The 25,089-nt window shown below is 44.6% G+C and overlaps 1 protein-coding gene across 6 annotated transcripts in view; it reads right to left on the reverse strand.

The window, feature by feature from the left end:
* The window catches only part of LOC129779506 (tachykinin-like peptides receptor 99D), a 214,628-nt gene that overhangs the window by 182,366 nt on the left and 7,173 nt on the right, over positions 1 to 25,089 (reverse strand). For 5 of the 6 annotated variants that reach the window (XM_055787042.1, XM_055787026.1, XM_055787060.1 and 2 more), the window contains one exon: positions 9,385 to 9,618. The exons of the other annotated variant lie outside the window; for it this stretch is intronic. In XM_055787042.1, coding sequence (XP_055643017.1) covers positions 9,385 to 9,530 — 146 coding nt within the window. In that variant the 5' untranslated portion in view covers positions 9,531 to 9,618. The remainder of the gene's footprint in view (positions 1 to 9,384; positions 9,619 to 25,089) is intronic. 6 annotated transcript variants of the gene reach the window in all.

The raw sequence follows: 25,089 nt of genomic DNA on the forward strand, positions 1-25,089 counted from the left end.
AATGCCTGCTCTGCAAACCAGAGAACGGCAGCGACCATGCGACAGGAAGCTTCAAGTGTCCCTCGTATAAGAAGGCGTTAGCAGAATCGCAGTAACGGAGATAATTCAGATCAATCTGAACCATTGCAACACAGCTCAGCAACTGTTGTGGCAGTCGACAACAGAGACAAAATGCGACGTTGCAATCATAGCGGAGCCGTACCGAGTACCCAGTGATAATGGCAGCTGGGCGACGGATAGCTTAGGGATTGCTGCAATACAGGTGATGGGCAGATATCCTATCCAGGAAGTGGTTGGAGGTTCACATGAAGGTTTCGTAATCGCTAAAATTAATGGAATCTTCATGTGTAGTTGCTACGCACCCCCGAGATGGACAACTGAGCAATTCCACCAGATGCTAGACGCAATGACCGAGGAACTAATCGGTAGAACACCGATCGTCATTGGAGGCGACTTCAACGCCTGGGCGGTGGAGTGGGGAAGTAGATGCACCAACATCAGAGGGTACAGTCTACTGGAAGCTCTAGCAAAGCTGGATGTAACGTTACTGAACGAAGGTACCACCAGCACTTTCCGGAAAGATGGGCGCGAATCCATCATAGACGTTACTTTTTGCAGTCCGTCGCTGTTGGCGAGTACGGAGTGGAAAGTGTGCGAGTCGTATACGCACAGTGATCACCAGGCGATCCGGTACAGAATCGGTCAACGAAACCACGTGCTAGTTCGGAGGACAACAAGCGGTGAGCGGAAGTGGAAGACGAATGCTTTCGACAATGACCTTTTCGTCGAAGCACTTCGTCTAGCTAGCGGAGCTTCAGATTGGAACGCAGAAAAGTTGACAGATCTACTGGTGAGAGCATGCGACACTACCATGCCGAGGAAAGTTGTACCAAAAAATGGAAGACGCCCAGCTTACTGGTGGAACGACTCTCTTCGCAACCTTCGCGCTAGCTGTCTTCAAGCCAGAAGACGCGTTCAGAGAGCACGAAATAGCGCTGATAGAGAGGAACGTATTACGGTGTACCGAGCAGCTAGAGCCGCCTTGAAACGGGGAATTACACTGAGCAAAGCGAACTGTTTCAAGGAGCTGTGCCGAGATGCAGATGCCAACCCATGGGGCAACGCGTATCGAGTCGTGATGGCGAAGATCAGAGGACCTGTGACGCCCGTCGAATCGTGTCCCGAGAAGCTGAAGGTCATTGTGGAGGGTTTATTTCCGATGCATGATCCTACGATATGGCCACCGACACCGTACGCCGAAATAGCTACCGAACGTTCTCAAGTTTCCAGTGAAGAACTGGTAGCAGTGGCGAAGAGACTGCAGGTAAACAAAGCGCCCGGCCCCGACGGAATCCCCAACGCGGCCTTGAAAACGGCGATTCAGGCGTTCCCGGACATTTTCAGGATAGTGCTACAGAAATGCCTGGATGATGGTCACTTTCCTAAGAAATGGAAGATCCAAAAGTTAGTGTTGCTGCCAAAACCAGGAAAGCCCCCGGGGGTACCAACATCCTATAGGCCTATATGCCTGCTGGATACTCTTGGGAAACTCTTGGAAAGGATTATCCTCAACAGACTGACGAAATGTACGGAGAGTGACCATGGTCTGTCAAAGATGCAGTTTGGATTCCGGAAAGGCAGGTCCACCGTTGATGCTATCCGGACAGTGGTTGAAAAAGCAGAGAAGGCATCACAGCAAAAGCGGAGGGGCGACCGACACTGTGCTGTAGTAACGATCGACGTGAGGAATGCTTTCAACAGCGCTAGCTGGGAAGCCATTGCCGAGTCCCTACACCTATATGCCTGCTGGATACTCTTGGGAAACTCTTGGAAAGGATTATCCTCAACAGACTGACGAAATGTACGGAGAGTGACCATGGTCTGTCAAAGATGCAGTTTGGATTCCGGAAAGGCAGGTCCACCGTTGATGCTATCCGGACAGTGGTTGAAAAAGCAGAGAAGGCATCACAGCAAAAGCGGAGGGGCGACCGACACTGTGCTGTAGTAACGATCGACGTGAGGAATGCTTTCAACAGCGCTAGCTGGGAAGCCATTGCCGAGTCCCTACACCGTTTTTTTTTTTTTTTATAGAGGTGAGGAACGCTCTACCAGCCTTATCTGGGAAGGGTTAACCCAGACGTCGAGTGGGGATCGCACCCACAAAAATCAAGCCCTCTACTCGTTGCCTTATTCCCCCTGGGACCACATCTAGGCGACTACTTCAGGGGGCGGCTGTGCTCATGCACTCTTCGAGTTTTCAACGCTGACTAGCTTTGTCCTTCCCTTTTTCTCAACATTTTTTCTCTCTATTCGCTTTTCATTCCACTGCGCTTATGTCCTCTTCGCAGGCATCCATTTACCCGTCGAGACGTGTACCGATTAGGAATTGCCCTCCAACTTGACGCGCAACCCGTCACAGTCACCCTCGCGGGATTTCTCACCTGTCGAAACGTGCACCGATTAGGAAGCGCCCTCCAACTTGACGCGCGCCCCGTCACAATCACCCTCGCAGGATTTCTCTTCCCAGCGGAGTGCCGATTAGGTAGTGCCCTCCTACATGACGCGCACTCCGTCACAGCTACTCTCGTGAGGTATACACCATTTTGATCACGGCTTCATCCTTCGCGGTGTTTCTCCATCCAGGCCACGATCAGGCGTTGCCAGGCAGGCATTTTTGCTGTTCTCCGCGGCAGTATCCGGTTACCTGTCGAGACGTGCACCGATTAGGAAGCGCCCTCCAACTTGACGCGCGCCCCGTCACAGTCACCCTCACAGGATTTCTCTCCCAGCGGAGCGCCGATTAGGTAGTGCCCTCCAACATGACGCGCACTCCGTCACGGCGGCTCTCGGGGGGGACTATCCGGTACTACAGCCGTCTCGATTATTCATCTCTTATGGTCAGGCGTTATCCGCATGCTGGTCGGTCCTCCACTTCCGCTGTAGCTCGGACATGATATGTACGATTGCACTGTTTACTGCGTTCCAGGTGCCCTCGTCACGACACATTTCCTCCACGATGTTCCCAGCATGAAGGGTAGGCAGCCCCTCACGCACTGTGGTGAATCTGGGACATTCGAATACGATGTGTTCCGGTGTTTCCTCCACATTTCCACACTCCGGACAAAGAGGCGATCTTGCGTGTCCGAACCGGTGCAGATACTGCCTGAAGCAGCCATGACCAGACAAAAATTGCGTTAGATGGAAATTTACCTCTCCGTGTTTCCTGTTCACCCAGCCCATTAGTGTCGGTATGAGCCTGTGCGTCCACCTGCCGTTTTGCGCGGCACTCCACTCTTGCTGCCACCTAGCCATCGACTCCGCCCTCATTAGCTTCCGGATTCCTCTGGTTCCCCTCCTCCTATAGCACTCGCTGTCCTCCGCCAAGATGATGTCTATGGGGACCAACCTGGCTATGACGTAGACCGCTTCTGTTGACACGGTTCTGTACGCACTCGCGACTCGCATCTCCATGAGCCGGTACGTACTATTCAGCCTCTTCGTGTTCCGCTGAGTTTCTAACGCCGCGATCCAGGCTGGACCACCGTAACGTAGTGTCGATGAGGAGACACTAGCCAAGAGGTGCCTCTTGCTGCTGCTTGGGCCAAAGTTGTTGGGCATGATTCGTGTCAGTGCATTGATTGCCTTCGTTGCTTTTTTACAAGCGTAGTCGACGTGACTGTTGAAGTTCAGTCGATCGTCGATCTGCACCCCCAGGTATTTTAGGTCTCGCTTCGAGGTTATCGAGTGCTCTCCAATTGTGATTTCTGCACGTTGCACCGCCCTGCGGTTGCTGACAATCAGCATTTCCGTCTTGTGGTGGGCTATCTGCAGTTTCACACTTTGCATCCACCTTCCGATCATGTCTATCGACTCGGTCGCGAGCATTTCGACCCGTTCCAAAGATTCCCCTGTCGCGAGAATATCGATGTCATCCGCGAAGCCAATGATCTCCACACCTCTGGGCAGATTCAGTTTTAGTACACCATCGTACATACTGTTCCAGAGCGATGGGCCCAGGATAGAGCCCTGCGGAACTCCCGCCGTAGTTTTAATCTGCGCCTGGCCCGTGTTTGTCTCGTACACCAGCACACGGTTCTCGAAGTAGCTTCTCAGTATTCTACACAGGTAGTCTGGGACTTTCATCGTGTGGAGCGCAGTCGCGATGGCCTCCCAGCTGGCACTATTGAACGCGTTCTTAACGTCGATCGTTATCACTGCGCAGTATCGATTTCCTCTGAGCTTCTGTTTGGATGCTCTGTTGGCTCTTTCGACCACTATGCGAATGGCATCTACCGTGGATCTCCCTTTCCGAAATCCGAATTGATTATCGGACAGTCCACGAACTCCCTCCGTGCATTCCGTCAGCCTATTAAGGATGATTCTCTCCAAAAGTTTCCCAAGAGTGTCCAACAGGCATATGGGTCTATACGATGCTGGACCACCCGGCGTCTTTCCTGGCTTGGGCAGTAGTACTAGCTGTTGTACCTTCCATCGATCCGGAAAGTAGCATTCGTCCCTACACCGTATGAAGGTTCCTGGGTACCTGTGCAGAATTCTAGGAAGCTACTTCCAGAACCGCGTCCTAGTCTACGAGACGAGCACGGGGCAGACAACGTTGAATATAACGGCCGGAGTACCACAAGGCTCTCCGGCCCAACGCTCTGGAACGTAATGTATAACGGAGTACTGAATCTGAAGCTTCCCAAAGGCGTGGAGATCGTGGGCTTCGCGGATGATATCGCTCTCACAGTGACAGGCGAGACACTCGAAGAGGTGAAGATGCTTGCAACCGAGTCCATCGTCTCAGTAGGGAACTGGATGCAAGCAGCGAAACTGCAGATTGCTCATAATAAAACGGAAGTATTGTTGGTGAGTAACTGCAAAGCCGTGCAGCGAGCGGAAATCACAGTCGGGGAACACGTGATAACTTCTGAGCGTAGGTTGAAATACTTGAGAGTTATGATCGACGACCGGCTGAATTTCAACAACCACGTCGACTACGTCTGCGAGAAAGCGGAGAAGTCCATTAGCGCGATAGCGAGAATAATGCCGAATAACGCAGGACCTTGCAGTAGCAAAAGGCGTCTCCTGGCTGCTGTATCCTCGTCCATACTGCGGTACGGAGCACCAGCCTGTTCGGCGGCTCTCGAAACCCACCGGAATCGTAGAAAACTGGACCGTACGTTTCGGCTCATGGCGATGCGAGTTGCGAGCGCGTATAGGACGATCTCGTTGGAGGCAGTCTGCGTTATCGCCGGCATGATCCCTATTGGCATCACTCTGGCGGAAGACAGAGAGTGCTACAGACGAAAGGAAATCAGGGGTATCCGGAAAACAGCGAGAGTAGAATCACTCTTGAAGTGGCAGCAGGAATGGGACACGGCGGAGAAAGGCAGGTGGACATATGGGCTCATACCGGTACTATCGACCTGGCTGAACAGGAAGCACGGGGAGGTGAATTTTCATCTGACACAGTTCCTGTCTGGACATGGCTGCTTCAGGCAATATTTGCACCGGTTTGGGCACGCAACGTCGCCACTCTGTCCGGAGTGTGAAGATGTGGAGGAAACACCAGAACACGTGGTATTTGTGTGTCCCAGGTTCACCGCAAGACGCGAGGGGCTGCCTGCCCTTCATGCCGGGAACATAGTAGAGAAAATGTGTCGCGACGAGGGCACCTGGAACGCTGTGAACAGTGTAATCATACACATCATGTCCGAGCTACAGCGGAAGTGGAGGGTCGACCAGCGTAGTAATAACCCCTGACCATAGAAGAGGAACTAATGCGAGGGCTGTTGCAAAGTGTAGTACCCCCACGAGAGTCGTTGTGACGGAGTGCGCGTTATGTTGGAGGGCACTGCCTAATCGGCGCTCCGTTGGGAAGAGAAATCCTGCGAGGGTGGCTGTGACGGGGCGCGCGTCAAGTTGGAGGGCGCTTCCTAATCGGTTCACGTCTCGACAGGTGAGAAACCCCGCGAGGGTGACTGTGACGGGTTGCGCGTCAAGCTGGAGGGCAATTCCTAATCGGTACACGTCTCGACGGGTAAGCGGAATCTGGAGAGCATGGTCAAGAAAATGCTGGCAATGCCTGTTGGTGGATTGAGAGAGGAACATTGCGAGGGTCGTTTCGGCGGAGCGAGAGCCTAGGAGAGCATCATCAAATCGGTGGGTACCCCCACGAGAGTTGCTGTGACGGAGTGCGCGTTATGTTGGAGGGCACTGCCTAATCGGCGCTCCGTTGGGAAGAGAAATCCTGCGAGGGTGGCTGTGACGGGGCGCGCGTCAAGTTGGAGGGCGCTTCCTAATCGGTTCACGTCTCGACAGGTGAGAAACCCCGCGAGGGTGACTGTGACGGGTTGCGCGTCAAGCTGGAGGGCAATTCCTAATCGGTACACGTCTCGACGGGTAAGCGGAATCTGGAGAGCATGGTCAAGAAAATGCTGGCAATGCCTGTTGGTGGATTGAGAGAGGAACATTGCGAGGGTCGTTTCGGCGGAGCGAGAGCCTAGGAGAGCATCATCAAATCGGTGGGTACCCCCACGAGAGTTGCTGTGACGGAGTGCGCGTTATGTTGGAGGGCACTGCCTAATCGGCGCTCCGTTGGGAAGAGAAATCCTGTGAGGGTGGCTGCGACGGGGCGCGCGTCAAGATGGAGGGCGCTTCCTAATCGGTTCACGTCTCGACAGGTGAGAAACCCCGCGAGGGTGACTGTGACGGGTTGCGCGTCATGTTGGAGGGCAATTCCTAATCGGTACACGTCTCGACGGGTAAAAGGAAGCCTGTGCTGCGGATGTGCGTGGCGGAGTACAACGGAAACGTAAATCAGATGTATAGAGAAAAAGGGAAGGATCAACGCTTTCTGACCTAGAGGACCTTGAGAGGAGGATGAGGAAAGCATTTAAAGAGGCCGGAATGCACCATCCTCAATCGGCACTGGAGAGAGTTTCACTGCCACGCAAAGAAGGGGGACTTGGAATAGTCGACATATCTGCACTGTGTGTTGCCCAGGTACGACAACTGCGCGAGTACTTCGCAGAACGCGCAAACCAAAACGCGCTATACCGGGCTGTCTGCGCCGCCGACAGAGGATACAGCGCTCTGCACTTGGCGCAAGCGGAGTACCAACTCAACTGCAATCTGCAGACAGTGGAGGAGAAGATTGCAGCTTGGAAGCAGAAGGCAGTGCATGGTGCCCACCCCCATCAACTGGATCGGCCACACGTCGACAAGGCCGCATCTAATCTGTGGCTAACGCGTGGTGAACTCTCTTCAGTAGTAGAAGCCGACATGATAGCCATCCAGGACAGGATAATGCCGACGAGAAACTGCAGGCGGTACGTCTGGCATCAAGACGTTGATGACCAGGTGAAAACATAGAGCACATTATGGGAGGCTGTCCCGTTTTGGCCAACGCAGCCTACACCGAGCGCCACAACAACGTGGCCCGTATTGTTCATCGACAACTGGCGCTCCAATGTGCTCTACTGGAAGACAACGTACCAAACTACCGGTACCTGCCTGCACCTGTCCTGGAAAATGACCGTTGGCCGTGGAGCTCAAGGAACTGTGGGGGCTAAGGGAGGTCCCAAGAATTGTTCCAGTCGTTCTCTCTGGAACTGGAATTGTCCCGAAGACACTTCTGGAAGCGCTAAAGGTGTTGAATATGGAGAAGGAATTGGCCGGCATCCAAAAGTCGGTCATACTTAGCACCTGCGCGATTGTCCGACAATTTCTCGGTCAGGACTGAAACAGCACGAGCATGCAGATACGTGCATTCCGCAGAGCCTAGTCCCCCTTTGGCATTCAGAAGCCCGGGGGCAGGTGAAAATTCTGGCTAGGTTCGCCTAGTTAAGAAGTGAGATAAGTCTGCCAAAATAGAATATAAGTTGAAGCATTGTTTGTTTACAATGCCTAATTATACTATTAAACCTACGAATTACTTAGGATCTAGATTTAACCTAAAATTCTACGGTGAATTGAAAGGCCAACCTATTGAACAAGCCACTGAAATGTAAGAAAATGAAATTATAATGCTATCTGAAATTAATGCCAAATTAATTTGTAGTTAATAAGTAGTGTAGTGAATAAAACTCGCTGCAGGAATCAGTGCATTGCTTTTCATTGCTGTCCTAACAATTATAGCTGCCGGATTGACTTATACTTTTTTGCTCTGGGGGAAGCGCTCTGGCATAGTTGCAACATTCGTAAAAAGTAAAGTGACTACCAGCCAAAAGTGTTGAATGTCAAAATTCTTCGCCCCGAGATGAAGCTGTCAGTACAAACGAAGTATCGAGCGTATCGAAGCATCGTCAATTGATAATCAGAGTCAGAGACTTTTGATCAAGTCTCTGATTATGACATGCCATACAAATGAAACACAAATTTATGCATAGCTCGAGAAGGAACCAAATTTGACAAGTGGAGGTTTTAGGGGACAATGAATGTTTCTATGGTGATTCGAGATCTCTAGAGAGAGGGCTGCCATACAAATGAAACACAAATTTCTGCATAACTCGAGAACTAATTAGGCAAATTGAACCAAATTTAACAAGTGAATATTTTATCGGTTCATAAATTCGACACTCCTCCCTCCTCTGTAAGGAAGAGTTTCTGTACAAATGAAATATACATTCCTGCATAGCTCGAGAACTAATCGAGCTAATGGAACCAAATTTGGCATGTGTAAAAGAATGTTTCTATGGTGACTCCATTACTTCTCTACGCGGCGATGCCATACAAATGGAACACAAGTGTCTGCATATCTTGGAACCAAATTTGGCATGTGGAGGTTTCAGAGGACAAGAAATGTTTCTATGGTGCTTCGACACTTCTTCTCCTTCTCTGAGGGGGGCTGCCAAACAAATGAAACACGAATTTCTGCATAAATTTAATTCTCTTATATTCCACAGTTACATTGTGGTAAACGTTGTTAATCCATTCGATGCTTGTGCTAACGAAATTGATCTTTGTTCGAAAGTGGAAATGGATTTTCATGTGAAAAAATGCACATCGTATATTCTATTTTTATGAATAAAAATTGGTCACCAAATGTGTTGGCAAGCGCAAAATCCGAGGAAGGAATGGTCCGATTTTAGCTGTCTCTATTTTATAATATTTTCTGTGTCAAACATGTAACGGAGAAATAGAAGAATTTTAGAAGAATCTTGAATGAGAATTGTATCTGAAAATAATTTAATTTGTTTGAGTTTGAGTTGTGGAAGAAGTACTAGGAAATTTGTAGTGAAAGGAAATTGTAAAGGGTCAATCAGAAGATCAACAATGAATAGTGCTGCGGTGGACCCATAAACGTTAGCTTAGTAAGAAAACGTTTAAACGAGAAAAGTATACAAACATACTTTTGTGAATATTCAAATGTATACATACCTTGTAGCATTGTTTTCGTCAGTTGCAACAGTCATGGTGATGTCAACATTATTAAGCATTGACGAAGTATTCGATAACCCATATGCCTCAAAGATACTGGAGTCTTTGATATTGATGTCAAGCTCAAATTTTCCATCACTGAACATATTTTTAGGAAAAGATTATCTGGCACCGAATCACACACGCTCGTCAATTTTGTCATTACATACTTTTATTTGCCCAATTAAGCTGAAACTGGAATGAAACAATAAAAGCAATATATTGTGAGCAATATACAAAAACTAGGGGTGGATGATATCTGTGTTACAATCATAAGGTTGACGTAGGACCACCGTTGGTTTAGTATTCATTTGTTCAAAGTTGTATCTTAATCTATTCCCAATGATAGAAATAGAATTGGAATACTCTTACGCCTAAACGGCTACTGTGTAATAGATAAAAATGTGTATCGATAAGATAGGACTACTCTTACGCCAAAAATGTCTTCTGTAATATACAACAAAAAATATTGCTAGATAAAAATGTACACGAATAAATTCGGCTCTGTTACAGCTGAACTGAATAATAAAATGAACAGATGGAATAAAAAAAAATTTTAAAGATTGTTCAAAATATCAAACTCTTTTTACGCTTCTTTTATGCATGTTTTGCCAATGTATTCAGATGTAAAAATTTTGCAAATCCGTTTAGGACAATAGCAATATCGAAACGGGATTGACTAGGGCGAGCAAAATTGGCTCATCGAACAATGATTTCAAGCAGGTGCCCATTTTCATAGATTTTTGTGATTTCATGTCTGAATTACCCCGTCATTCAGACGGCAAAGAGATACAAACGCTTATATCACATACAACATTTCAGAATTTTTTTTTACTTTCTTGGTGACTAAATAAACGAAATAAACTCTATCGGTTAATCTCAACAACCTCGAAAAGAGTAGCACTGCTTCATTATGATCAAGATAAGCGCAAATTCAATCCTAGTTGGAAGCAGCTTGCGACTGGCACGCGAGCCCAAATAAATTAATAACTTGAACTTATTGAATAACTTGGTATTCCCCAAATAATTTTAGGTGCCCAACCTTAACACTTTCTTCACCATAGTGTCAGTCTAATGCATTGATGACAGGAAACAAACAATGTTAACTGCTTGGATAAAGGCTGAATACTTGCCTCAGCAGAGATTCATTGCTAATTCCCTAGCGTAAATATTTCCCTCCCGCTATCTCCCCTTCTTGTTTATATTTATCAGTACGACTGCATAATTTGCAACACAAAACAATCGTCAATACTGGAATAAAAAAATAGGAGATTGTTGCATCGTTACAGGGCCAGTGCACATGGGAGCAGATACAAATGGGGTTTCAGCGTAGCGAAGATGCACTATTTTTACGTACGCGTTATGAAGCACGCACGTACGCACACAAGTATCCATATATCGATGGCTTAAACTAAATGTACACACACTTATCTCCGTTTTGCGCTGTTCTCAACAGAAGTCCTTTCTGTTAATATTGCCAGTCTAGATTAGCTTAGCTGTCATCCTTTGTGGAGAGAGTTTTCGTACCGTCATGCGAAACCAAATCACTGACAAAATTCCAGAACATTTATTTTCTTGGTGAGCTGACGATAGCCTAACTTGATGATTGTGTAACTAACAATATATAGCTACACAATTGCGTAGCTCAGAACCTTAATGCAATGGCGTCAGTTTAATGCAATGATTGCAATGCCAGAGACATCAATGAGTGAGTAATTTGGTCGCGTTCACAGTTCAATCCGAAACGTAGACATGTGATGACGCAAAACAAGGAAGAACAAGCGTTGTTCACTGTTTCGTATCTAGAACGATACTGAAAGGTTGCCTTTCCTTCCTTTCCTTGTTGAATTAAAGAGACTTTAAACTTCTTCATTTCATTCGTCTCTAGCCTTCAAAAAGGCCCTTGGAAAACTCTACTCTTTCCTCTTATTACTCCTCCACCCCCATTGCCTTGAGAAAACCATTCGATCCATCGCCGTCCAACTCGCCCAGCAAAGGTGTTGTCCAGTCGGTGTCCTCACGAAGAATGAAGTTTGCCTCAGCATAGTTCACTGTTTATACTCTAGGCAAATATTCCCCTTCGTTCTTCTTCTTTTCCTTTGTTCACGCAGACTTTACTTTTTACGATTTCCCCTTCGTGGTCGTCGATAAGTTGCTCGTTATTGACAGCTCTGTTCGGGATAGCACACAAATGGACAGAACAAATGTCGGAAATGCTTCCAATTTTCATCAATTTAAACCATATATAGACTATAGGATTGTAATGTAGGGTAAATTATCTTGGTTTGTCCAATTTGGGGTGTTTTTACGCAACTAGTAAATGCAAATCGATTTTTTTTCATGAAAATCACACATAATCGATACGAGTTTGGGTTTGTTGAAAAGCCCCAAGTCTCTAGTTGCTAATACTACCATAAGGTGTTGAAATTATTCAAATTTTTATGTTTTTTAACGATTTTCCTTAAAGAAGAATTATGATCATGGTTTGACCACCTCTGATCATGGTTTGCCCAAAAAAATGATCATGGTTTGTCCGGTTTTAGAAATCTCTATTTTTGAATAAAACATTCGAATTCACAATTAGATGTTGCATTTATCATTGCTTGAGTTTACTGTCATCATATTGATTCATTCATAATTTAGGCTTTCTTCAGAATATTGCCTTTTCTTGGGCATTTTAGAAGTGTTCCTCCTCAACACAATCAACACAGAAAAACCAAACTTCTGCTATGCGCGAAGCACACCATAAACAAACATAAACAAACTGCAGCGCGCCAAGCGGTTGCCATAGAAATCATGTGGACAAAACAACATTATTGAATTGGACAACTCATGATCAGAATTGAGTTCATCAAAATGCGTTAATTTAATGGTTTAGCTATGTAAATCCGATACAAATGGTGACCAAGCATGATGTTTACAATATTTATAAGTGTTGTAATCCAGAAAAGGTCTGAATATGTGCCAAATAATCATCTGGTGATCGATTAAAAGTTAGCTCGAATGAGGGGCGCATTGACACAAATAGAAGGTGTATTTTATAATCCTTTAAAACATGTGATTTCGTAAAATTATACTATCAAACTACTATAAATCATGTAAAAGGCAATTTCATTTATATGTTTCGAAGCATTCAAAGGCCTTATTTGACACAGGAGCGCTGAATTAGAGCATTCAAAAAAGTGGGCAAACCATGATCATATTTTCGACTGGACAAACCAAGATCATTTATCCTCATATCAAACAAATCTTAGCGAATTTCCGATTCGTTTGGTATGTAAAACGCCGAATCCGTTCATGGCAAAAATAGTTATTAACGTTATCTTTGGTTGGTTCAGGTCAATCACGGAGAGCAACTACGAATTTTACAGTCTACCCAAGCTCAAGTTCGTCAGTTATCGGAAATCAAATTTACGTGCGTACTTCGATCCAATGTCACCTCGGCCTTAGTTTAAGCCAATCCTTTGTACAACTAACAAGCAAATAAATGTTCTTCAGAATATGAGAGTAAACGGGTTGTTCTCGTTATTATTGGCCGAATTCTAGAATACATTATTGATTGTATTTGTTTATTATTGTTTTCATGGTCTCGGGACCTAAGGCGCTATATTATATATGCTTATATATGCGGATGCTTTCGGCTGAGGACGATGGGAGAGCAAAAGTTTTGCTTCGAAATACAACGGTTGTGTTGTCTATCACATGTGTTCTACCAACGACGTTGGAAAAGCGAAGGTTTTGGACCGATAAGCTTCGGGTGTGTGGTCAAACACATGTTTTCGATCGAGGACGATAGGAGTGCAAAAGTTTTCCGCTGAAGTGCATCGGTTGTATTGCCAATCACATGTTTTGGACCGAGGACGATAGGAGTGCAAAAGTTTTGTGCCGACGTGCATCGGTTGTGATGCCAATCAGATGTTTTCTACCGAGGACGATGGAGGAGCAAAATCTTTGCTTCGAGGTGCACCAGTTGTGTTGTCAATCACATGTTTTCGATCGAGGACGATACGAAAGCAAAAGTTTTGCGCCGACGTGCATCGGTTGTGTTGCCAATCGGATGTTTTCTACTGAGGACGATGGGAGAGCAAAAGTTTTGCTTCGAGGTGCATCGATTTTTTTGTCAAATACATGTTTTCGACCGAAGACGATAGGACAGCAAGAGTTTTATGGCCGATTTACACCAGATGTTTGTATTCGACTGAGGACGATGGAAGAGCAAAGGTTTTGTTTCGAGGTACATCGGTTTTGTTGTCAATCAAATGTCTTCGACCGAGGACGATAGGATGGTAAAAGTATTGCTTCGAGGTGCATCGGTTGTGTTGCCAATCGGATGTTTTGACTGAGGACGATGGGAGAGCAAAAGTTTTGTTTGCAAAAGTTTCACGCCGACGTGCATCGGTTGTGTTGCCAATCGGATGTTCTCTACTGAGGACGATGGGAGAGCAAAAGTTTTGCTTCGAGGTGCATCGATTTTTTTGTCAAATACATGTTTTCGACCGAACACGATAGGACAGCAAGAGTCCTAGCTTCCACCCCCCCCCCCCTCCCTCCTTTAGAAAGGGGTAGAGTGTCTATCCACCATGGAAACATTTATCGCATCATAAAACCTCCACATGACAAATTTGGGTTCGTTTTCTTGACTAATTCTCAAGTTATGCTGAAATTTGTGTTTCATTTGTATGACAGTCTTCGTTCAATATTTCTGTGCGACTAGATGTATGCAACTATAACCCAATAATTGACAAGTGTGTTATTTTTTCAAAAAAGACGGGTGGGTAATGTCGGGGACATAACCGGAGTGACGTAGGACTATACAAAGGGGACAGCTTTTGTTAAATATATATTTTAAATATATTGTTTTATTTTCTTCTCCTACGTGAATACCTACCTATCTGCCTGAAAAATGGATTAGTTTACTGTTTACTCTTCATGAATATGTTGATGGTTCTGAAAAGAACCTTTGGTGTTGTGTTTTTGTTATCACTCGATATTCCCATCTTGTTCGGTAAAACCTTCCTGTTTAGCTATTGCGTTTGCCACTCGCCACAGCTTTCACAGTTGGAAAATTTCTTCCCATCCAGCTTGTGACATATTGTTCAGTAAATCACATTTAATGCGACGTGCCGGAGAAACACTTTGCCACTCACTGAAACTAATTGTTGCCTTGATGAGCGCCGAACCGAAGCTGCTCTGTTCTTGATGCGGGTTTTCTGATTGTCGTGAGCAGCTTTGCAAGCCAACTCGAGCACTCCGACGGCCGAAACTCTATAATCGCTGTTAGGTATACTGGTGCTCCGGCACCAATCCGTTCGGCCTAGTTACCCTTGCGGAGCAATCAGTGAATGCGACCAACAGGGAACTGGAGACCTGCACGATTCGAGTGAAGGAAGGAAGGAAGGTCTTGTATTATAGAGACTTTAAACTTTTGCAGTTCATTCGTCTCTAGCCTTGAGAAAGGCCCTTTGAAAACTCTACTCTACTCTACTACTCTACTCCTGCGCTACCACCTCCGCCCTCTTGCCTTGAGAAAGGCACTCGATCCCTCGCCGTCCAGCTCGTCCAGCAACGATGTTGTCCAGTCGGTGACCACACAAAGAATGGTTCGAGTGAGACTTTGCCTTTCCCTTAACTTGTCCTCCTTTGTTACGTCCACGATGCCGATGCCGTACAACCACACGGGTTTACGGTTTGAAAGAAAAATAAGATATTTTTTTGGGGTCCGCGTGTTTTATACTCTAGCGGTACACACTCACAGGATAGAGACAAATCGGCAGACTCAGCCAGAGGGGCGAGTCCAACGAGACGAACGAATGAACGTTAAAAGGGAGCGATGGCAAAAAAATACATTCATTACGATTTGTTCGCTCGTTGGATTCACATGCAGGCTAAAAAGGGTCCTTTTCAGGATCACAAAATTATCTTCAATCTAAAGAGTTTATTGTTTTGTTATCACTCGATATCCCCATCTAGTTCGGCTAAACCTTTCTGTTTAGCGATTGCATTTGCCACTCGCCACAGCTTTCACAGTTGGAAAATTTCTTCCCATCCAGCTTGTGACATATTTTACAGTAAATTACATTCAATGACACGTCGCATTACCACCACTCAGTATCGGATTGGAGGTAATTTCAACCTGTAATTGAACATTTGCGATGACAGTGGTACAGTGTCGACTTTCAATGTGGGATCATAATTTGGACCCCGAACTCTATATTTACAAAAATGTCCAACTAAATATGTCGCATTACAGGTCCGTCCAATTAGCTAAATGTCGAGATATATGTAAATTACTGTACTTTCAATCTAGAAGCAATTTAAGAATTGGTGAAAATCAATAAGCTCAGAACAACTGCCAAATTCACATACTCATCATATCCTGACAATCAAATTATGAAAAAATCAATTTGTGTTTTATTATTATATTGGATATTGTTTTAGAAAGCATTGAACTGTATTTCCTAAACTCTTTTTTGGAATGTTTAATGGCCCTGAAAAGCGCCTTGTTTTATGGAATGGTTCCAATTTAGAAAACTTAGTACTCGTGGTATTGAAAAAAACCATTTCGAACGCCCTCGATGCCGCCTTGTTCTGAATTTGCCACCAAAGCAGTTTGTATAAAGAACAAACTTTTTTCTTCTGCTAACTCCATTCTTTGTGTGGACACCGACTGGACAACATCGTTGCTGGACGGGCTGGACGGCGAGGGATCGAGTGCCTTTCTCAAGGCAAGAGGGCGGAGGTGGTAGCGCTGGAGTAGAGTAATAGAGTAGAGTAGAGTTTTCAAAGGGCCTTTCTCAAGGCTAGAGACGAATGAACTGCAAAAGTTTAAAGTCTCTATAATACAATACCTTCCCTTCCTTCCTTCTTTCTGCTACCTCCATTCTTTGTGTGGACACCGACTGGACAACATCGTTGCTGGACGGGCTGGACGGCGAGGGATCGAGTGCCTTTCTCAAGGCAAGAGGGCGGAGGTGGTAGCGCTGGAGTAAAGTAGAGTAGAGTTTTCAAAGGGCCTTTCTCAAGGCTAGAGACGAATGAACTGCAAAAGTTTAAAGTCTCTATAATACAATACCTTCCTTCCTTCTGCTACCTGATGCCGTTTTGCGATTGCGTTTGCCACTCGCCACTCGCTGCAACTGCCTGTTGTTGTCTTGATGTGTTCTGTTCTGAATGCGGGTTTTCTTATCGTCGCGAGCAGCTTTACCAGCCAACTCGATCACTTCGGCGGCCGAAACTATATAACGCCGGCTAGGTGGACTGGTGCACTGGTACTAACGCGCTCGGCCTAGCTACCATTGCTGAGCAATTGGCGGATACACCTACGGGGAACTGTACACCTGCACGGAGTGGGACTTTGCCTTTCCCTTCACTTGTCCTCCTTTGTCACGTCCACAACCACACAGGTTTATGGTTTGAAAGAAAATGAGATATTTTTTTGGGGTCCGCGCGTTTGTACTTTAGTGGTACACGCTCACAGGATAGAGACAAATCGGCAGACTCAGCCAAAGGGGCGAGTCCAACGAGACGAACGAATGAGCGATGGCAAAAAAATACATTCATTACGATTTGTTCGCTCGGTGGATTCACATGCAGGCTAAAAAAGGTCCTTTTCAGGATCACAAAATTATCTTCAATCTAAAGAGTTTATTGTTTTGTTATCACTCGATATCCCCATCTTGTTCGGCTAAACCTTTCTGTTTAGCGATTGCGTTTGCCACTCGCCACAGCTTTCACAGTTGGAAAATTTCTTCCCATCCAGCTTTGTGACATGTTGTACAGTAAATTACATTCAATGCAACGTGCCGAAGCGCCACTCAGTGTCGCATTGGAGGCGATTTTAACCTGTAATTGAACATTTGCGATGACAGTGGTACAGTGCCGACTTTCAATGTGGGGTCATAATTTGGATCTCTATGTTTACAAAAATGTCCAACTAAATAAGTCGCATTACATGTCCGTCCAATTAGCTAAATGTCGAACTAATTGTAAATTACTGTACTTTCAATCTGGAAATAATTTATGAATTGGTGAAAATTGAATAATCAGGAAAGTTCCCAACTATCAATAAGCTCAGAACAACTGCCAAATTCACATACTCATCAGATCCTGGCAAACAAATTATGAAAAAAAAATCAATTTGTGTTTTATTATTATTTTGGATAATGTTTTAGAAAGCATTGAACTTTATTTCCTAAACTCTTTTTTGGAAGGTTTAATGGCCCTGAAAAGCGCCTTGTTTTATGGAATGGTTCCAATTTAGAAAACTTAGTACTCGTGGTTTTGAAAAAAAACCATTTCGAACGCCCTCGATGTCGCCTTGTTCTGGATTTGCCACCAAAGCAGATTGTATAAAGAACAAACTTTTTTCTTCTGCTACCTGCTGCCGTTTTGCGATTGCGTTTGCCATTCGCCACTCGCTGCAACTGCCTGTTGTCTTGATGTCCACCGAACCGAATGTGTTCTGTTCCGAATGCGGGTTTTCTTATCGTCACGAGCAGCTTTGCCAGCTAACTCGATCACTTCGGCGGCCGAAACTATATAACGCCGGCTAGGTGGACTGGTGCACTGGTACTAACGCGCTCGGCCTAGCTACCCTTGCGGGGAACTCCAGATCAACAAGGTTCGAGTGGGATTTTGCCTTTCCCTTCACTTTTCCTCCTTTACCATGTCCAGACATGGCTGCTTGGGTTGGTTTGTTGATGTGTTGTGATGCGAACCGATGTGGTGTACGGATGAATGAGAATGATCGTTACGGCAGCGGAGCGGGGATTTTTAAGCTGACTGGCTGGCTCGAGAATTACGCATGTTTGAGACTGCGACCAATGTTTCGTTCATTTTTTTTTCTTTTTCCTTCCCAATCGTGCTTCATTCTATTTCGCTGCTGCTCTGGTTGCCCGTTTTGGTCGGTACGATTTGAGGAGCACAAAATGGACCAATCAAAAATGGGTACATAGGGCATTTTGACAATGCTTGATATTTCACAATTATTCAATTATTTATCTCATGAAAAATGAAATGTTATTCGTTATGATAGATGCGTAGATATATTTCCTATCAATTGATGCAAAAACCTTTGCGATCTATTGAGAAATGCTCGAGTTATAAGCGTTCCAAATCTTGCATTTTTTCCTACTTGTTCAGTGCCTAGATTTCCATTTCACCCCCTATATCTTCCGGTTAGACGTAGTCCTACGTCAAAAGGCTAATAGGCTTTAATTTGATATGTCGATCATCTGAATCGGTCCTGTAGTTCAAAAGTAAAAATTTTTTGAAAAAAAGGCATTTTTGGGGAAAAGGGAAAAATGATTTTTGGACCATCGGTTCACTTTAAAAAATCATAACTTAAAAACAAAAAACGCCTCTCTCGTTTCAAGATATGTTATGAAAAATTTCTCAGCTTTAGAAAAAAAATTATATATTAGGCTGTCAAAAAAGTCCTGCGGTATTTCCGCGAGGTGTCGTTGTAAGCGCGTAGTTCTAGTTGTATTCATTGTATCGAGTCATACTATAGTTTGTTGGAAAGGTGCGCGCTATAATATAGTACTTGACAGTGTTTTGTTTGGTTAAGTCGTTCGTGAGTTATAGTGTCGCAAATATGGAGCAAAATAAAGAGAAAATCCGACATATTTTACAGTACTACTATGACAAAGGCAAAAATGCATCTCAAGCTGCCAATAAAATTTGTGCAGTTTATGGACCCGATACAGTTTCCATTTCCACCGCACAACGATGGTTTCAACGTTTTCGTTCTGGTGTAGAGGTCGTCGAAGATGTGCCACGCTCCGGAAGGCCTGTCGTCGAAAATTGCGACAAAATCGCTGAATTAGCCGAGATAGACCGGCATAGTAGCAGCCGTAGCATCGGCCAAGAGCTGGGGATAAGTCATCAAACCGTTATTAACCATTTGAAGAAGCTTGGATTCACAAAGAAGCTCGATGTATGGGTGCCACACATGTTGACGCAAAAAAACATCTATGACCGTATCGACGCATGTGAATCGCTGCTGAATCGCAACAAAATCGACCCGTTTCTGAAGCGGATGGTGACTGGCGATGAAAAGTGGGTCACTTACGACAACGTGAAGCGCAAACGGTCGTGGTCGAAGCCCGCTGAAGCGACTCAGACGGTGGCCAAGCCCTCATTAACGGCCAGGAAGGTTCTGCTGTGTGTTTGGTGGGATTGTCAAGGAATAATCTATTATGAGCTGCTTCCCTATGGCCAAACGCTCAATTCGGACCTGTACTGCCAACAACTGGACCGCTTGAAGTTAGCACTCATGAAGAAGAGGCCATCTTTGATAAACAGAGGCCGCATTGTCTTCCATCATTACAACGCCAGGCCACACACTTCTTTGGTGACGCGCCAGAAGCTCCGGGAGCTCGGATGGGAGGTTCTTTTGCATCCGCCGTATAGTCCGGACCATGCACCAAGTGACTACCACCTGTTTTTGTTCGTGGCGAACGAGCTAGGTAGTCAGAAGTTAGCCACAAAAGAGGCCTGTGAAAATTGGCTATCCGAGTTTTTTGCTAATAAGGAAGCGAGCTTCTATAACAGGGGTATTATGAAGTTGGCATCTCGTTGGGAACAAGTAGTCAGAAGTTAGCCACAAAAGAGGCCTGTGAAAATTGGCTATCCGAGTTTTGACGTAGAACTACGTCTTTCATTAAGGGTGCCAAATCAGAAAACAGGTCACGTTTTTTGAAATAAAGTTAACGTTAATAACTATTTTTGCCGCGAACGGATTTTGGCGATTTACATACTAAACGAATCGGAAATTCCGTAAGATTTGTTTAATATGCTATGCATTAGAATCCCCTGGTTATTAAATGGTTAAAATTCATGAAAACTTTAAGCGTTTCCATTTTCCCATACATTTGTTCTGTTCATTTGTGTGCTTTCCCGAACAGAGATGCCAATAACGAGCAACCTATCGACGACCAACGGAGGGGAAATCGTAGGATTTAAAGTCTCCGTGAACAAAAAAAAAGGAGAAAAATGAAGGGGAATACTTGCCAAGAGTATAAACAGTGGATCTCGCTGAGGCAAACTTTCACACCATTACATTCGGGATCAACCGTCGTCGCGTTAAGAAGTGTCTTTCGGTACCTAGTAAAGTGTTGAAAATACTGCCTTTCTCAAGGCATTTTGCCCTTTTCCAGTTCAGTGTGCTCTTAATATGAAAACTTCGTCGGATGTAAACCAGAGTTCAGTGGATCACAAATCTAAAAGGAAAAAACGTGGTCATTCAGCAGATGGCATGGAAAATCAGCTTCTTAACAGGAACCCGGACTGTATGCAAACAGAGCCAGATGGCCCAGCAGAAGTTCAGCCGAAAAAATCAACTCATAAGAAGAAACAACCTCCACTGGTTGTTAAAAATGTGGAAATAAAAACCCTCGTCGAATCAATTCCAAAATGTGGTGTGAATCCGATGTTTAAAATCACTCGGTTCGGAACAAAAATTATTTGCGACTCAGCTGAGGAATTCAACAAAGTGGAAAAATATATACAGAAATGCGAGTATGAATACTACACACACGACAAACCTGGAGAAAGACCCTATCGAGTTGTTCTTCGTGGTCTTCCATTGGTCGACCCTAAGGAGCTTCAATCACTGTTACAAAGCGAATGCAAACTTGAATGCAATGCCGTACACATCATCAAACGAAAACTCGAGTCTGTGAATCAAGATGATGCAATATATCTTGTTCAATTCCAAAAAGGGTACGCTACCCTTAAGAAGCTGCTTGAGGTCAAATATGTTGCGAATTTCTTTATCCGTTGGCAGGCCTATCGTAATAAGCGTGCTGACGTAACTCAGTGTATGAATTGCCTGTACCACGGTCATGGAACTCGAAACTGCCACCTGAAGGGCAGGTGTAACAATTGTGGAGCTGCTCATGCTACGGAAAGCTGTCCAACGAAAACTGAACCAGCCAAAAGATGTGCAAATTGTGCAGTGTCACATCCAGCAACAGATCGTAGTTGTCCTAAACGCGCCGACTATATACGTATCCGGCAACAAACAACACATTCAAATCGAACAAGTAGAACATCAACCAAAAGACCACCTGTGCCAGAATTCAATGAAAAAGAGTTTCCTCCTATGCCAAACTCTGTGGAACCAATACGACCTTCAAATTCAGTAAGCTCTCAGATTCCAAGTTACGCCGGAAGCTACTCTCGTTGTCTTGATCCTCGCATCAGAGCTAAAATGCAAGAACAAGCTGTAAATCCCAGCCCAACGGAAAGCGATCAAGCCTTATACAGTTCCTCTGAATTGTGGGCAATTTTCAACGAGCTCTGTGAACGTATAAAACTGTGCAAAAATCGCGTGGACCAAATGCAGGTTCTTAACGATATGATGTTCAGATATGGGGTCAATTGAGCCCCGCAAAATCAGAATTGCAAATTGGAACGCTCGCTCTGTTCGACCGAAGAAGATTGAATTGTGCAACTTTTTGACCCAACAAAATATCGACGTGGGCATTATCACAGAAACCCGGCTAAACCCTTCTATTAATTTCTCGCTTCCAAATTACATTAAAACCCGGCTAGATCGTTCCAATCAAAGTGGTGGCGGTGTGGCAATCATAATCAGGCGTGGCATCAAGTTCGAAATAATTTCTCATCCAAAGACAAAAATCATCGAGGCAGTAGGCGTGAAAATCCATAGTTTTCGTGGTCACATTACGTTTTTTGCTGTTTATACACCAAGACAGTGCGTGGATAGAAACGGTTCGTCAAATATCTTTGTAGAGGACTTGGAGAAACTTACTAATAATAGATCAAGGTTCGTGATTGCAGGCGATCTTAACGCTCGTCATGGCTTGTGGCTGAATCAAATTTGTAATAAAAATGGCAAACTATTAGCCGATCATCTCTGTTCTGGAACCTGTTCCATCCACTTCTCGGATGAACCAACATTTTTATCACCATCGGGATCAACTTCCACGATAGATTTGTTTCTGTCAGATTTGCCATTATCGAAACCGATTACACACTATGGGTTAAGTTCCGATCACTATCCGGTGGTGTGCGAATTGGAATGCTCTCCAACTTCAGTTCCAGCTATGAAGCGCAGAGATTATCATGGAGTTGATTGGGTGGCCTTCAACCGAATAGTTGATACACATCTTCCTGATGATCCGATACTATCAAGTACAGAAGCGATCGAAAACCACTTGGGCATTTTTGAACATGCAATCCACGTTGCAGAGGACACTTGCGTCCAATGGGTACCTGTTAGAGAGACATACATCGCAATCGATTCATATACAAAACGTCTAATTCAGCAGAGAGACGCCGTACGAAGACAGTTTCAACGAACGGGTTGCCTAAACAAGAAACAAGAAACCCGCTTTCTCAGTCATCTCATTGCTGATCGGATGGGGTATATTAGAAACCAGAAGTTTGCTAGTGAGATAGAGCGTCTAGGAATACATTCAAACCCTTTTTGGAAATTAACGAAAATACTAAAACGGAAACCGAAATCTTTACCTCCACTAAAGGATGATTTAGGTGGAATACTGGTATCACCGTCGGAGAAGGCGAATGCTATCGCGAAAAAATTAGTTGAGGCCCATAACCTAGGAGGAAACATCGTAAGTTCAAACGAAGCTGCAGTTGAACAATCAATTATACAACTAAACATGCGAAATGAAAACCCAGTTGCTGTTAATGTAACGGCAGCCGACGTTAACATGGCTGTGAAACTCGGGAAGAATATGAAGGTCCCGGGAACCGATGCTATTTTCAACTTAGTACTGAAAAAATTAAATAACAGAACCTACAACTTCTTGGCCGCTATCTTCACCAGGTGTTTCCAATTGGAATATTTTCCTACCAGATGGAAAACAGGTAAAGTCATTCCGATACACAAACCAGGGAAAGATCCTACGCTTCCAGCGAGTTACAGGCCAATCACGCTTCTGTCTGCGGTGAGCAAAATTTTTGAACGTATAATCCTCCAGCGGCTGATGATACATATCGATCAACAACAAATCATTATTCCGGAGCAGTTTGGATTTCGCAAACGTCATTCCACAGTACACCAATTGGTTCGTGTGGAAAAAATCATCAAGAGGAACAAGGCTTTATCTAACAACTGTGCTATGGTGCTACTAGACGTGGAGAAGGCCTTCGATAACGTTTGGCACGATGGCCTAATCCATAAATTAGTAGGAGCAAATTTCCCACTGTACCTAGTAAAAATGGTGCGTAGTTATTTGAAGACGAGAAAATTTCGTGTGCATATTACTGGTTCCTGCTCTGAACTATGTGATATTTCTGCGGGTGTACCTCAAGGCAGTCTTTTGGGCCCCATTCTATATGTGATATACACCTCCGACGTTCCCCAACTACCAGCTGGTTGCAGTCTTGCATTATACGCAGATGACAGCGCCATCATTGCGAATGGCAGGATACCAGTACATTATAGATCAAGACTTCAACGAGGAGTAACGAGTTATGTGGAATACCTTCATAGTTGGAAGATTAAAGTAAATGAGGGAAAAAGTCAAGTTATTCTGTTTAAGCATCGCCCTTCGCCGAAGTTATCCCCTCCACCAAACTGCTACATCAGTGTAAACGGCAGACGCGTGAATTGGACCAACGAAGTAAAGTACCTCGGAGTTATTATGGACGATAAATTACTGTACCGTGTACACACGGATGAAATCAGGCGTAAATGTATTGGTCTATTGCAGTCCCTATACCGATAAATCGAAGATCCAAGCTTCATTTGGAATATAAATTAGCAGTATTCAAAATGATTATTGCTCCTGTTGTTAATTACGCCATGCCGGTATGGGGTTCCTGTGCTGAGATGCACAAGAAAAAACTGCAAATAGTGCAGAACAAACTCTTGAGGATGATCCTTGATGCACCACCTCGAACTAGAATTAGAGACCTGCATAGTATTTCCGGGTGCAAAACCATTCAGCAACGTATAGACGAGTCCTACGAGTGGTTAACAGCGAGCGCTGCATCGTCTGAACATCGTCTCATTCATGAGCTAACAAATTAGGAAATTATGAAAATTTAGGTTAAGTAGGTTATAAAATTAAAATCAATATATGATGAAGATTCATCAAATCTAAAAATAAATTTACACAACAAAAATTTAAAAAACAAACATAATAATAATGTAAATGGTTGTAAAGGTTGAAAAATTGAAAATTGTATCTCTTGAAAATGAAAACATATGTATAACACTATAGAACTGAATAAAATTATAATTAATCTTTAAAAAAAAAAAAAAGGCAAACTTTCATTCGGCATCGGACTGTTGAGTAATCCAGTTCACTTTGCTTTTGCTTCGATCTAAGATTGGACCCCACCAGTGGTAATCCAACTTTGATATCGTCGTTTGGCTTTTCTGTTCGATTTTCGCGTTATTCGTATCGTGTGTTTTTCTTTCCGCGTCATAAATTGGACGCTTCACATAGTGTGTGATGAGCAAGAAGAAGAGGAAGGCAGGCTCTAGCCCTGCAAAAAACGACCGCATTGCCAGGGGCAATAAAATTTCGAGGCAAGCGTCATCCAATGATGCACGCGATGTTGATGCAGTGAAAAGCGCTCGCACTGAACCGAGCCTTCGTGAGTGTGACACCGCATCGTACAACAGCGAAGTAGGCGATTTCGACGCGTCGGTCGAAAATGTAA

The sequence above is a fragment of the Toxorhynchites rutilus genome, chromosome 1, assembly GCF_029784135.1.
Source record: "Toxorhynchites rutilus septentrionalis strain SRP chromosome 1, ASM2978413v1, whole genome shotgun sequence".
Lineage (NCBI taxonomy): Eukaryota > Metazoa > Arthropoda > Insecta > Diptera > Culicidae > Toxorhynchites > Toxorhynchites rutilus.